The following is a 13643-nucleotide window of genomic DNA, read 5'->3' on the forward strand; positions in this document are numbered from 1 at the left end:
AACAGAAAATCCAAGATGGCTGCCGGCAGCCATTTTGGATTTTCGAGTATATCTCAAATTGCTCAATGCTGACAGAGCTCCAGCATGTACATTCTTCAAATAGATCTCACCAGTCAAAATCAGTTAAAAAAAGCTATGACATTCCAATGCAACCTTACCCCCCTTGGCTGCAGGACTATATCATATTATCGTAGTGTGTGAATGACACATAATTTTTAGTTCGATTATTTATTCTTTTATCCTGCCAGAGAGATGGCTACTCATGGAGGTATTCCCGATGAGCTTCTCTGTAAGCTATCTGAACACATCGAGACAGGTGATCAGATGGAGGCATTGGCACGAACGCTCGGATTCGAAAATGCAGCCATCAATAGATACATAGGAACTAGCAGTCTAGAAGGAGGTGTCACGTGTAAGGGAACACGTGACATGCTGTTTGACTGGAGACAGACCATTATGCCATCCAATCAGCATCATAGGCTGAAGCAAGCTCTCACTAATGCTAATCTTGTCATGCTTGCTGAAACTTATCTTAATGACACATTAGCAGCCCAAGGTGAGTACATAACTCAGGTCATATGATATATTCTAAACGAATTAGAATGAAATAATTATCTTTGTTTTGCTGCATTTATGAAGAATGATTTACCATGCACGCTAAATATATCCCTTAAATCCTTATCTGCAAGGAGCATCAAATTATCAAATGTGGTCTTTCAAAATTTACATTAATATACACTTATCATTGTCATATGATAGAGACGACCTTAGAGCAAAATAAAAAAACACAAATATTCTTATTACTTAAGAACATGATTTCGACAAACTTTCACAAAATATGATTTTGTATATGCATTGTATATTACTTACAATTATCGAAGTGACTTTTTAAATCTATTAGTATTACTAAGTGTAAATATTTGTGCAACAAGTTTCAATACGAAATGTTTATTTTTTTTATTTTTTGATGTACTCTTCAGATTTTCTTTGGTCATATTTGATAACTTTGTATTATCCTATTGAATAGAAGAAACAACCCCCGCAAGTTCTCATGCATCGAATCATTGATATGTCTCCTTATTTCGAATCGTCTATGTATGTCTTATTTCAAAGGGCGGGTATCACGTAGTTGAACTCATTCTACTCAATGTTTGTGATATGTCATTCCAGATATCTACAGTAAGAAGATTTCGGAATCTCTGACTGTTCGAAAATGTCGCACAATTTTGGAGGACAAATATTCAAACCAGCTATGCAAAATTCAAATGAGACCATGGGACAAAGACGATTATGCAGAGTTTAAAGAAATGCACACCGTTGTAACCGTGGTAAAGAAGGACGCTAAAGGAAAAGATATTAAGGAGAAGGAAATACTGCAAGGCTCTGTTGGAAAAATATTGTCAACAAAAGTAAACGAAAAGTTTAAATCTCGAATCCTTATTTCGGCACCAGCTGGACGAGGAAAGACGACAGCTGTTGCTAAGATGGCGTACGACTGGGTTCACAGAGAAAAGGGATCCGGGTTAGATGACTTGCCACTTCTGTTTGTTGTAAAGTTTCGAAATACATGTCGCGATACATCAATCGGACAAGCCATCATATCACAACTCCTGAGTGATGTTAAAGATCTGACGCCAGAGGGCCTGGAGGAGTTCATCAGGCAGCATCAGGGAATCTGTCACATTATATTAGATGGGCTCGATGAGTATGCTGGTATCTCTTCCTCAAGCAATATCATGAAAATTCTCCGCAGGGAAATGTTTCCACAATGTCGAGTTATTGTAACAACACGACCTCACCTAGAAACCATTTTCAGTCAAGGGGATCTACCAAAGGTGTACACAAAGATGGAGATCGAAGGATTCTCGCGAGAGAACGCACGCGATTACATCGACAGGTTCTTTACTTCTGTTCAGAAACCTATGGAAGCGGATGGTCTGAAAGATTACCTAGATAAACAACCCCTAATTGAGGAACTAGTAAAAACTCCGCTATTTTGCCTCATGGTCTGTCACTTGTGTTCTGAGGATCTACTTAACAGTGAGACTACAACTCAAACATCATTACTCGACCAAGTTAACGTATTTTTAATGCTCCACGCAAATGCCCGGACACCTGGTTTGATAAACACTCCCGAAGAACTAAAGAATATAATATTGAAACTGGGTGAAGTTGCTCTCACTGGTCTGCTAAATGATGCTAAGAAGTTAGTTTTCTCGTCTTGTGATTTTCAGAGAGTTCCCTCTATTCTTGATATGGCATGCGCCCTAGGAATAATCTCAAAGACTGTTGTTTCAACCAGACGCCTTCCACAACTTGACGAAGCATTTTCCACTACAAAAACTGCTATTGAGTTTTATCACAAACTTGCGCAAGAACATGCAGCAGGAAAGTATCTTGCTCATGAAACAAACCGCTTTCTTTTGCGGTTTAAGGTCAGTAAGTTAGACCAAGTACTGCGAGGTATAAAGGAAAACATTGGTGAATATGAAAGTTTTATTCGATTTGCTTCTGGTACCAATAGCAATGTCTGCATTAGGATAATGGAGAGCGTCCTTACAAACAGTTATTTATCTGAGAGTGAGCGTTATCGTATTCTCCTTGATTGTTCATCAGAGTCTGGAGTCAACGATGGGAATGTGTCATCATTGATACGAAGGTGTGTGACGTCACAACGTATGATCTTAAAGTCACCAACAGTGTATACTATTGTTGGGATGCAGAATCTTCCACGTGAGCTGAAAGAGAAGGTAATCTAACGTCAGAAGATTGCCAGAGAAATAAGTCCACATAGTCCATAATGTGATACTTCGCATATCATACAATATAAGCCTGCTTTTGTTATACCAAATAGCAAAGTATTGGTGATTTTTTTGGTGATTTTTTTTTACCTGATTGCTAAGAAAGCATGAATGCTTGTAAGCAAGCAACCAAGCAACCAGAGGACCGACGGCTTAAGGTCCCCTCCGAAGGACATGGTACTGAGGATTAATGCCTTACCAAAGGGCACTAGCGCACCAAGCATGCCAAGTGGGAATCGAACCCGGGTCACCGGAATACGAATCCCCCGCCTTACCGACTGAGCTATCGCGCCTCCACATGTAATCATTTAAGATTACACCAAACGAATAAGCAATAACATAACAGATAAAGACGAATACATAAATGGATGAACCAAACACTATGCTCAAACAGTAAACAAATCCGAGTCTTAAAAATAACAGCCGGGTATAATCCATGACATATGCTCCGGCGACGATTGCTCCGGTGACAAATTCTCTCCAAAATGCGACATTTGCTCCGCGACATTTGCTTCTCGACATTTGCTCCGCCGACATTTTCTCCGCCGACTATTGCTCTGCCGAAATTTGCTCCGCCGACAGTTGGTCCGGTGACAATTGCTCCGCCAACAGTTACTCCGCCGACAGTTGCTCCAGCGAAAATTTCTCCATATTTAGCGACACATGCTCCGGCGACAATTGGTCCGCCAATATTTGCTCCACCGCATGTAGGGACAAATGCTCCGCCAGTAATTGGTCCGTCCACAATTGCCCCATTGACAGTTTATCGGCATGTTGCTTAAAGGACAAGTCCACGCCAACAAAAAGTTTATTTGAATAAAAAGAGAAAAATCCAACAAGCAAAACACTGAAAACTTCATCAAAATCGGATGTAAAATAAGAAAGTTATGGCATTTTAAAGTTTCACTTCATTTCACAAAACAGTTATATGCACATCTCGGTCGGTATGCAAATGAGGAACTGATGACATCACTCACTCACTACTTCTTTTGTATTTAATTATATGAAATATTTTTATTTTCTCGTCATTGTCATGTGAAATGAAGTTTCATTCCTCCCTGATCACATGGAATTCCATTATTTTAACATTATGTGCTTCAGGCAACGAGGTCCTAATTGTCAAATTCGTAAAAATTGAAATATTGTATAATTCAAACAATAAAAAACAAAAGAAATAGTGAGTGAGTGACATCATCGACTCTCTCATTTGGATGTAACTGGCTCGTTCATATAACTATTTTGTTGAAAATAAGCGAAACTTTGAAATGTCATAACTTTCTTATTTTACATCCGAATTTGATGAAATTTTTAGCATTGTGCTTGTCTGATTTCTCTCTATTGATTCAAATCAACATGTTTCTGAGGTGGACTTGACCTTTAAGAAAATAAATATAACACCTAAATACAATACCTGCGACAAATGCTTCTCGAATAACAATCACCCTGCTCACGATTGCTCTACCGACAGTTACCAGGCCTAAAGGAAGACAAGACACTTGCTCTGACGAAAATGTTTGTTACATCCTCATTTTTTGCGTTACCAGTAGGAAGTAATTCCTTAAGAAGCTGTGTGCGCTATGAACGCCTAGCTAAGCCGGGTAATATAGGAGTGCCTTGAGCACCTACACTCTAAAAAATGAAGTGCTAATTCAGCTCTTAAAGAGCGTGTATAGTGACTGCACTTCGGAGTGCTGTTTTGTGTAGTTCAAATTTGAACGAGGAAAATCAGCACTCCGAAGTGCAGTCACTATACACGCTCTTTAAGAGCTGAATTAGCACTTCATTTTTTAGAGTGTAACAAGGTGGAAATGTGCGCAATATAAATATCCTATATTATTATTATATTATTACATACTTTTTGTATTGTTTTGTTTTATCATTCAAGTTGTTGTGCCACTTTATATCATAACCGGATCCGGGGGGCAGGGGCCCGGGTCCCCCCTATTGGCTGAGCAAAAAAGGGGGGAAACAGGGAAAAGAGAGAAAAAAGAGGAAGACAAGTGAAAGACTTGGAAAATAAAAAGAATCTTTCATATTTCACGTGCTCCCATTGCCTGTTAGATGATATACATATCTTGTTCAATATGGAGCTTTAATATCTAGTTTGGAAGTCAATATGCAAAAGTTTCATTATTTTGTTTAATTTACAAATTGGTTGTTTTAAAGTGATTTTTAAAAATGTTACTTTTACGATCTGAAGATTTTCTGCTCGTGCTGCACGCTTGCAAATGTTAACTTATCAGTAACCTTTATTATTTTCGTGTATTCCATAAAGTTTTCAAAATATCCCTTGCAGATCTGATTGTCAAAACGTATCAGCTAGTGCTGCACGCTCGCATTTTGATTGGCAAGTAATGTATGTCTCAATATTGATTACACAACAAACTTCTTAAAATCCACATTTCGTGACAGTTTCGGCTCGCGATTTGCGCTTGCATTAATTGTTAAAAATGTATTTACTCATGCATCTTATTCATAATTACCAAAGTTCTTGAAATGTCCAGTTTTCAGGCCATGATTTCGTGCCCTACTTAGGCATATTAGCTTAATAAATAAGATAAATAATTTTATGATTAAATTGTCCCTTTTGTTTCATCTCGCACTTAGCAAGAGGAATAGGAAGATCATGTGATGACTTGTCCTAATCATGTCCCGGTCTCTTGTCAAAACCTAAAGTAATAATAATGAAGTTAGCTGTTTTTTAAGTACGATCCATACTCACCTCACAATTTTCCTACAAATTGCTTGAAATATAGAGCTGAAATACACCCTTTTTTATTGATTTTCATGATAAAAGATATATTTAGAATGCCTAGTTTCTAGGTCTAAATATAAAAAACACACGCGAGCATGTTTCATCAGATACGCAACTTGTTCTCTATTTAAATTATTATCCAGTTTCAGATTACAAAATTAACAATTTTCTGCTCGTGCTCCGTTCCCTATTACTAATCCTATTCATGATTTACAAAACATGAATAGCGTGTCCCGTTCTTAGGACTAAATTTCGAATTTTGTCGCTCAAGCTTCGCGCTCGCATCAATCGTTAAATTATATAGCTATCCTGTTCACGATTAAAGTAATTGATTGATTTTTTTCATTCTTTATGTAGAAATGTAAAATTTTCAGTTCGCGCTTCGCTCTCGCATTATTTGATTGCTAAACTATATAAAGTCTTCATGGCTAACTGAAAGCAGTCCTTAACAGGTACCTTTCGATCAGTTCAAACGTATATAAAAAAAAATTGCTCGCGCTTTGCGCTCGCATTATTAGTGTTAGGAAGATCCCCAATTACTCATCCTTTACATAATTTACAAAACGTGAATAGAGCATCTCGTTTTAGGTCTCAATATCGAAATTCTCCGCTCGCGCTTTGCGCTCGCATCAATTGTTTAGTTGTATACCTATCCTGTTGAAATCACAAAAATTGCTAAGAATTTCCATTTTTTAGAAATGTCAAAAAAATATCAGCACGCGCTTCGCGCTCGCATTATTTGATTGTTAAAATATGTAACTACTTCAAGGCTAACTGCAGGCAAACCTTAATAGGTACCTTTTTGATCAGTTCAAAGCGTGTATTAACAATTTCTGCTCGCGCTCCGCATTCGTAGATTTATCCAGTTGCATACACATCTTTTCATGATAACATTGTCCAGAATGTTCAAATCTTAGGACAAAACACTTAAAATGAAATAAAAATTGTTCGCGCTCGCGATTGCATTATTCAAATAAGGATTATCATAGCATATATTTATGTTGATTTATAAGAATAAAGCTAAGAAGTGACTATTAGGACTACCCCTTAAAAGAAATGTTAAACAATGATAATTCCACATGTTCAGGGAGAAATAAAACTTTTTTTCACAGGAAAATGAGGAGAAAATTTGAATATTAGATATTTCTTATAATAAAATACAAAATAAAAAGTGAGTGAGTGATGCCATCAGTTCTCTCGTTTGCATACCGACCAGGATGTGCATATAACTAATTTGTGAAATTAAACGAAACTTAAAAATATAACTTTTTTATTTAACATCCGATTTGGATGAAATTTTCCGTGCTACGCTTGTTTGATTTTTCACTTTTTATTCAAATCAACTTTTTCTTGTGGTGGACACAGTGGCGTAACTACGGGGGGCATGGGGGGGCACGTGCTCCCCCCCCCCCCCAATCGGCTGACAAAAAAACGGGGAAAAGGAAAAAAGAGGGAGAAAGGAAGAGAAACGTAGTGGGAAAGAAGACATTGTTCATTATAATGTTATATTATATCATAATTATGTTATGTTATATTTCATAAGAAACATTTTTTCATAACTTAATGAAACATGATTTGCTCAGGGCCTATCTCTTCATTGTTCGTGGTGCTTGCATTGTCTGACCGAGATATATAATCCTGTTATACTAAAACCTCTAATTTTCAAGTCAATATAGACCAAACTGCCAAATATATTTCCTCACACTTCGAATTATTATTGTTTTATGTACAATAGTATGCTTCTTTTTCATGACTGCTTAAAGTGATTGCTCTATTTTTAGGTCTTAATATAAAATATTTCCTGTCCGTGATTACGTTCGCAGTAGTGGATTGGAGAAATATGTCTGCTCTCCAAGAATTCCTAGAATCAGTCCTTAAAATTTCCCTTTTCTGATCTGAATATCAAACATTTTCAGCTCGCGCTTCGCGCTCGCATAATTTGGTTAGTGAACTACGTATGGTCTTCGTGAATTCCTACAAACAAGCCTTAAAATGCTCCTCTTCAGGTCTGAATTTCCTAAATTTTTAGCTCGAGCTTCGCGCATGCGTCATTTGGTTGGTGAACTACGTATGGTCTTCGTGAATGCCTACAAACAAGACCTAAAATGCCCTCTTCATGTTTAAATTTCCTAAATTTTCAGCTCGCGCTTCGCGCTCACAAGATTTGATTAGTGAGATGGGCATGTTAATCACGATTACAAGTGCTTTATGTGCATATTTAGATATAATTCTAACAAAATCAGCAAGTGCTTATTAGCAATCGCATTGGATGACTATGGTGAGATGTGTATAGAGCGCTTAGAGAATTCTGACAAAGTAAGTGTAAAGCGCTATATAAGTAAGTATAATTAAAATATAGTCCTTAAAATCTTCCTGTTTAGTGGTCAATATTTACAAAAATTTGAGCTCGCGCTTCGCGCTCGCAATATTTAGCGAGACAGGTACGTATCATGATTACAAAAGATTTATTATAATGTCCCTTTTTAGGTCTGAATATCAACAATTTTAGGCTCGCGCTTCGCGCTCGCATTATTTGACAAGTGAGATACATATCCGTTTAATGACACTGTCCTAAATGTCTCTATTAGGTCAGTATACCTGGCAACTGGGTGCGCTTCGCACGCTCACTAAGTGACTCAAAATTTTTGCTGGTGCCCCCCCCCCTCCTCAATGCCGTGACCCACGGTACGCCACTGGGTGGACATGTCCTTTAAGAGGAGTTATTTTCACAATGCACGTAATTGAAGGAAAAATAATAAAAGAAAATGGAGTGAAAGTGACAGGAAATGCCTTTCTAACAAGATTGTAAAACTTTATCAGTTTTCAATTCCATTAGAGGGGGTAGGAAAAAGTTAAAAGAATATACAGTAAAAAAAAGACCAAAATAGCATTAGAGCGAGAAGAAAGAGATAGGAGAAGAGGGAGAGGTTGTAAAAGATGAATGTAGAGAGAGAAAAAAATAACACAGGAGGAGAAAGGGACGGGGAGGCGGTTTTCAAGGAAAAAAGGGAGAAATAATCGAGATAAAAGCGCTGATGGGAATTTAATTTGAGCCAAACTATTTCCGTTAAGCAATTCAATTAGGAATGTTAAAGATATATAGAATAATGATAATGACCATACAGCTTTGGAGAAGAAGCGTTGTTAGCTTTACAAAAAAAAAACAATAATTTTTCGGTGGATGGCATTTTCGGTGGAGTCAGCGGAGCATCTGTCCCTACATGCGGAGCAAATTTCGGCGGAGCAACTGTCCCTACATGCGGAGCAAATATTGGCGGAGCAATTGTCGCCGGAGCATGTGTCGTTCGCATAGCATTTGTCGCCGGAGCATTTGTCGCTAAATGTGGAGCAATTGTCGGTGGAGCAACTGTCGGCGGAGCAAATGTCGAGGAGCTAATGTCGCGGAGCAAATGTCGCATTTTGGGGAGCATTTGTCACCGGAGCAATCGTCGCCGGAGCATGTGTCGGGTTACCGCCGGGTATTGTGGGTCTTTTTACTAACTTTTCTGCTTATTGGAGGACACAGCCCTATTCAAAATAATTAATAAATGGTACGATACTCAATAATTTTGAATGGTTAAGAAATACGCATTGAATGTTTCAGTTACCATCGCATAACCGATTCATTTCCTTCCTATGCTGCTTAGTTAAATATTTCTTTCATCTTCTTAATAGGTTGTGAGTGTACAATTCGAGCAGTCTTTCATGACAGCCGCAGTGACAGATGGACTATGGGCCTGTCTTAAATCATTTCCGATGCTAACTTCTCTCATCATCTCAGACTCATCTATAGATTTCCCTCAATCTCCTCCTGAGCTACAATCCATCACAAGCCTATCAGTTAAGGGAGTGACGTCACAATGCTATAAAGGTCTGATCTCGACGCTCCCTTGTTTGACAGACATAGTAGATATCGATACCACTATCGATGATGCAGAGGGAGACATTGCCTATATCTCGGCTAGTCTTCGTCGGATTGGAGTACAAAAGCTCAAACGGATAATTCTTCGCAATTCTCCGTCATCATTCCCGTCACAGAAGAGTCCTTTCTGGAGTGAGACAGAGGGAGGACTGAGGCTGCTCTTCGACAAAAATGATACGGACATGAACATGATTATATTACACAACGCTAGACATTCGAAAATTGAAGTCCTCGACTTGTTTGCATTTTTTGCATCATTGGCTCAATTGAAACTTGAGTGAGTTGCTTTTTTTAGACATAAAAACATATTGTACATGGTTGCGTTCTAAGGTACGTTGTGATTAGAATAAAATTGAATCAGCGACAAACATGAGGCAAATAAAATCCACCACAATTCTATCAATACAACATGTACACTTTATAGAAAATTGTGTGGCCTTCTCAAAATTGCCTTTCCCCACTCTACATCAATAATCATTTCCATTTGAATTTCCATCTGCGTCCACAATTTCCTATTGAACTATTGTCTTAAAGATTGAAGAGAAAAAGTAAACAATGAATATAATATTGATCATTTTCACTATGCCTACTAAATTAATGTCATCACTTATTGTAAAAAGTGTCACTCAATGATCAGGTTTTGAAAATCGTAATTTTCAATAGTACTAGCTTACACAACGTATGGCAAGAAAAAAAACGTGAACCCTTACAACATGTACAAGGTAAAACTAATTATTTATCATGATGCATTATCATGAAAAATTGTATTATTTTACCGAAGTCTATGAATTGGAGGCCCCTTGATATACATGTTAGGGATCTATTAAAAGTGTAATCTATTAACATGGGAGATTTCTATTAGATTTGTTTTGTTACTAAAATTAAAACAGCTTTAGAGATTACAAGGCTATCGCCATTTGTTTCCGACGATACGCTTTTTTTTCTCCATCAAAATGATAGGTCAAAAATTTGCATTTTCCTCTATTATGTAGATTTCTTGATGGTTGGTCTTTCAATTTCGAAACAACGTTTGGCGTTAAGGTAAGCATTTCTTTTTTAAAGTTTAATGATATGTTTAATGAGCTTCGCCTCACCATTTAACGATCATTTAAAACAATCCGTATTATATGATCCCACGATTAGGAAAGGTCTTTCAAACGCAATTTTTAGTCCCCTGTTCGCATGCAGGTTCTTACTATTTTCTTAATACGTAGGTATAACTGAAGCAGTTTACCATGACGAAAAAATGTTATAAAAATAGCAAAAAAATAATTGAAAATATTGGTGAAGGTTTGACCAAATTCCAGAAAGGATAAAGAAACATATTATGCTTTAAAATTTTGCAAATGTGACGTATAAAACGAGCAGGTGCCCCATGTTTTGTTTTTTTTTTTTTTTTTGAACGGGTGCGAAATGATTTTTCTAGTGATATAATGAAGGAATGAAGGTATAATATGACCCATTTTCAATGTTCTGAAAAAGTATATTTCCTTGCTTTATGACAGTGCGGTATGTAGGGAGGTTGTTCGTATTTGACGTCACAAATCAAATAATGCAAATTCTAATAATTTTTTATTCTTGGATGGATTTTGTACAACCTCTGGCAATAATTTTATCTTTCATTTTGGATCTATTCTACAATAAATTTTGGTCAAGTTGAACTTCCAAATTTCAACCTGTTAGTGCAGTTTGAATACCCCAGTGGTAAACAGGATCAATCACTGTGTTCTATCCCCCCCCCCCCCCCTCTTCTTCGAGATAAGTGAAACCCGGGGGGGGGGGCACTCAGTATATAATGCAAAGTGGGTATGTGCCGCGGAGGGGACCCCATTTTTACACCCACATTTCAGTTCCAAGGCATAGCATTTTTGTCTTATTGAGAAAAAAAAAACAAAGAAAGCCGCTCCAAGGCATAGCATTTTGTTCTTAAAGAGAAAAAAAAGAAAGAAATCCGCTCCAAGGCTTCGCATATATTTCGTTACGCCGTTCCGGTCGCATTGATCTGCTGAAATTTTAGTGAAAAGCGGCCGCAGAGCGCTGTCCGACCATCGTCAAAGCGCGAGCGCACCCGGCGGAGGCCGCGCTAGCTGCATAATCCACGGATGCCCGTTCCATAGGGATGCATCCGCATGTACTCACACGCTGGCGATCCGTTCCAAGGATCCCGTTTTCACAAAATTGTAGTTCCGAAGCCGGTTCCGAGGACCCTCCTTTTTACAATAAGCCCGCTCCAAGACCCCCGGGTTTTTTTTCCCCGCGACACATCCCTACCACTTTTTTGGTCGAGTGCCCCCCTCCCCCCCCCCCGGATGTGAACTGTGCCAGGGAATCAACATACACCTTGTACGATATTTCTTTATTAAGGATTTCTATTTATCTACTTATTGGTCGTTTTATTTATTCTTAAGGGGGGATATCAAAGCATTCTCGTAACTAAAGGGGCTACCTTTGTAAATGAAAACTTAAATAGATTTGCAGTAGTTCAAAATTATTTCGTCAGGCTGGTTTCAACCAGGGCTCAGGGCCAAACGTTACGTAGCCGCTAAAATAACAATACAGACATAAACCATCCGTTACTAACAAAATTCAAAATTGCCAATCACACAAAACAGAGGAATCTGGACTTCACTATAAATACTTGAAAAATCGTGTTGTGTGTTTTTCTTCTAAAAGTTAAAGAAAGAGGTATTTGGAAAAAAAGTAGTGCAACATCGGGCAGAACATATCTCGAAATAAGGACATTACAGTTTCTAACCGAAATAAAACGTTCCGAGATGTGAATCTATAAAGCCATATATTTCTTAACTGACTAGCGATACATACCTGTTAATACCTGTAGCATTTATCCACCCCTTAAATAGTGAATGATAATTACGCTGGAAAAAAACATTTTATTATTCATTTTACATAACAATATTTTCAAAATATACACAAATTTGTTACCATTTTTCTTCAGATGACCAAATGTCAACTGTCTCCTGAGATGACTACGAGAATGTGGTCCTGTCTGGGTTCCTTCACCTCACTGAACCATCTCACCATCTTAAACTCATGTCTCTGCTTCCCTCCATCTCCTCCTGAGCTACCATCTATCAGAAGTCTATCAGTTGAGGGAGTGACGTCACAGTGCTATAAAGGTCTGATCTCAACGCTCACAGGATTGGTAGACATAGTGTATATTGATATCACTATCGATGATGCAGAGAGAGACATAGCCTTTATTACGGCCAGCCTTTGTCGGACTGGAGGACAGAAGCTCACACACATTGACCTTAGCACTCCGCGCTCATCACTCCCATTAGAGAAGAGTCATGTATCAAGCGAGACAATGAGAGGATTGGGTGCATTGATCGTGGAACATACCAAGAACCTAAATACGTTCTATCTGCGTCGGGTGAAGTGCAGAGACGAGGGTGACCTTGTTTTTCTCATTGAGTGCTGCAGATCTGTGAAGACGATGGAGCGTGTAGAGTAGGTTTTTGCTTTGTCAGAGTACTTTCTTAAGATTAACAAATTAATGATACAATAATGTGATTGTCACGTGCTTGGTATTTTTTTATTATTATTAAGGTACATCAATTAAAAGCGTTAGCATTACAAGAAGTCCCCTGTAACTAATTAGCACCATAGCTAACATTTCAGCTACTTAAACTAATAAACCAATGATATATTTTTTGTAAACATCAAAAACCACAGTTGAAATGACAGATTAATACGATTTGTTTTTTTCCAAATTTTAACTTATAAGAAATACTGAATACTCGATAATTTGGTGTATTTTCCCCAATTTTCTCTCAATATTGTATTTGCATCATTTTCATAATATATTAATGTGTACTTGTGTTAATCAAAATGATTCAAACTTATTAAGGTTAAAAACTCTTCTAAAACAATACCAAGCACGTGACAATGACATCATTATATCATTAATTTGTTAATCTTAAGAAAGTGCTCTGACAACGCTACCTCTATCATTTTGCAAATCAATAATAATAATAATAATATACTAATTTATATAGCGCAGAAACTATGTGCATATATTCTACTGCGCTGCAATTTAGAGCTGGTGAAATGCTTGAAAAACAGAATTAGAAAAGGGGGTAAAAGAAATGTATGGGAGTTATTTGAACAGATAGGTTTTCAATTTAAGTTTGAACGTTTCTAT

General features: G+C 37.6%; 1 protein-coding gene across 1 annotated transcript; it reads left to right on the top strand.

Moving 5' to 3' along the window:
- The first annotated feature begins 252 nt into the window (after positions 1 to 252).
- Positions 253 to 12953, top strand: LOC121416873. The gene is made up of 5 exons (XM_041610396.1): positions 253 to 556; positions 1171 to 2750; positions 9232 to 9755; positions 10471 to 10519; positions 12435 to 12953. The coding sequence occupies exons 1-5, from the start codon at positions 253 to 255 to the stop codon at positions 12951 to 12953; spliced, it is 2976 nt and encodes a 991-aa protein (XP_041466330.1).
- Positions 12954 to 13643: the final 690 nt, after the last annotated feature.

Source organism: Lytechinus variegatus, chromosome 6 (genome assembly GCF_018143015.1).
Source record: "Lytechinus variegatus isolate NC3 chromosome 6, Lvar_3.0, whole genome shotgun sequence".
In the NCBI taxonomy this organism is placed as follows: domain Eukaryota; kingdom Metazoa; phylum Echinodermata; class Echinoidea; order Temnopleuroida; family Toxopneustidae; genus Lytechinus; species Lytechinus variegatus.

Bases quoted from the DNA above. Each gene is read 5' to 3' on its own strand.
- LOC121416873 (XM_041610396.1), top strand. From the start codon at position 253: ATGGCTACTCATGGAGGTATTCCCGATGAGCTTCTCTGTAAGCTATCT. The intron at 557-1,170 runs GTGAGTACATAA...ATGTCATTCCAG, and splicing joins TGACACATTAGCAGCCCAAG to ATATCTACAGTAAGAAGATT. The intron at 10,520-12,434 runs GTAAGCATTTCT...ATTTTTCTTCAG, and splicing joins AAACAACGTTTGGCGTTAAG to ATGACCAAATGTCAACTGTC.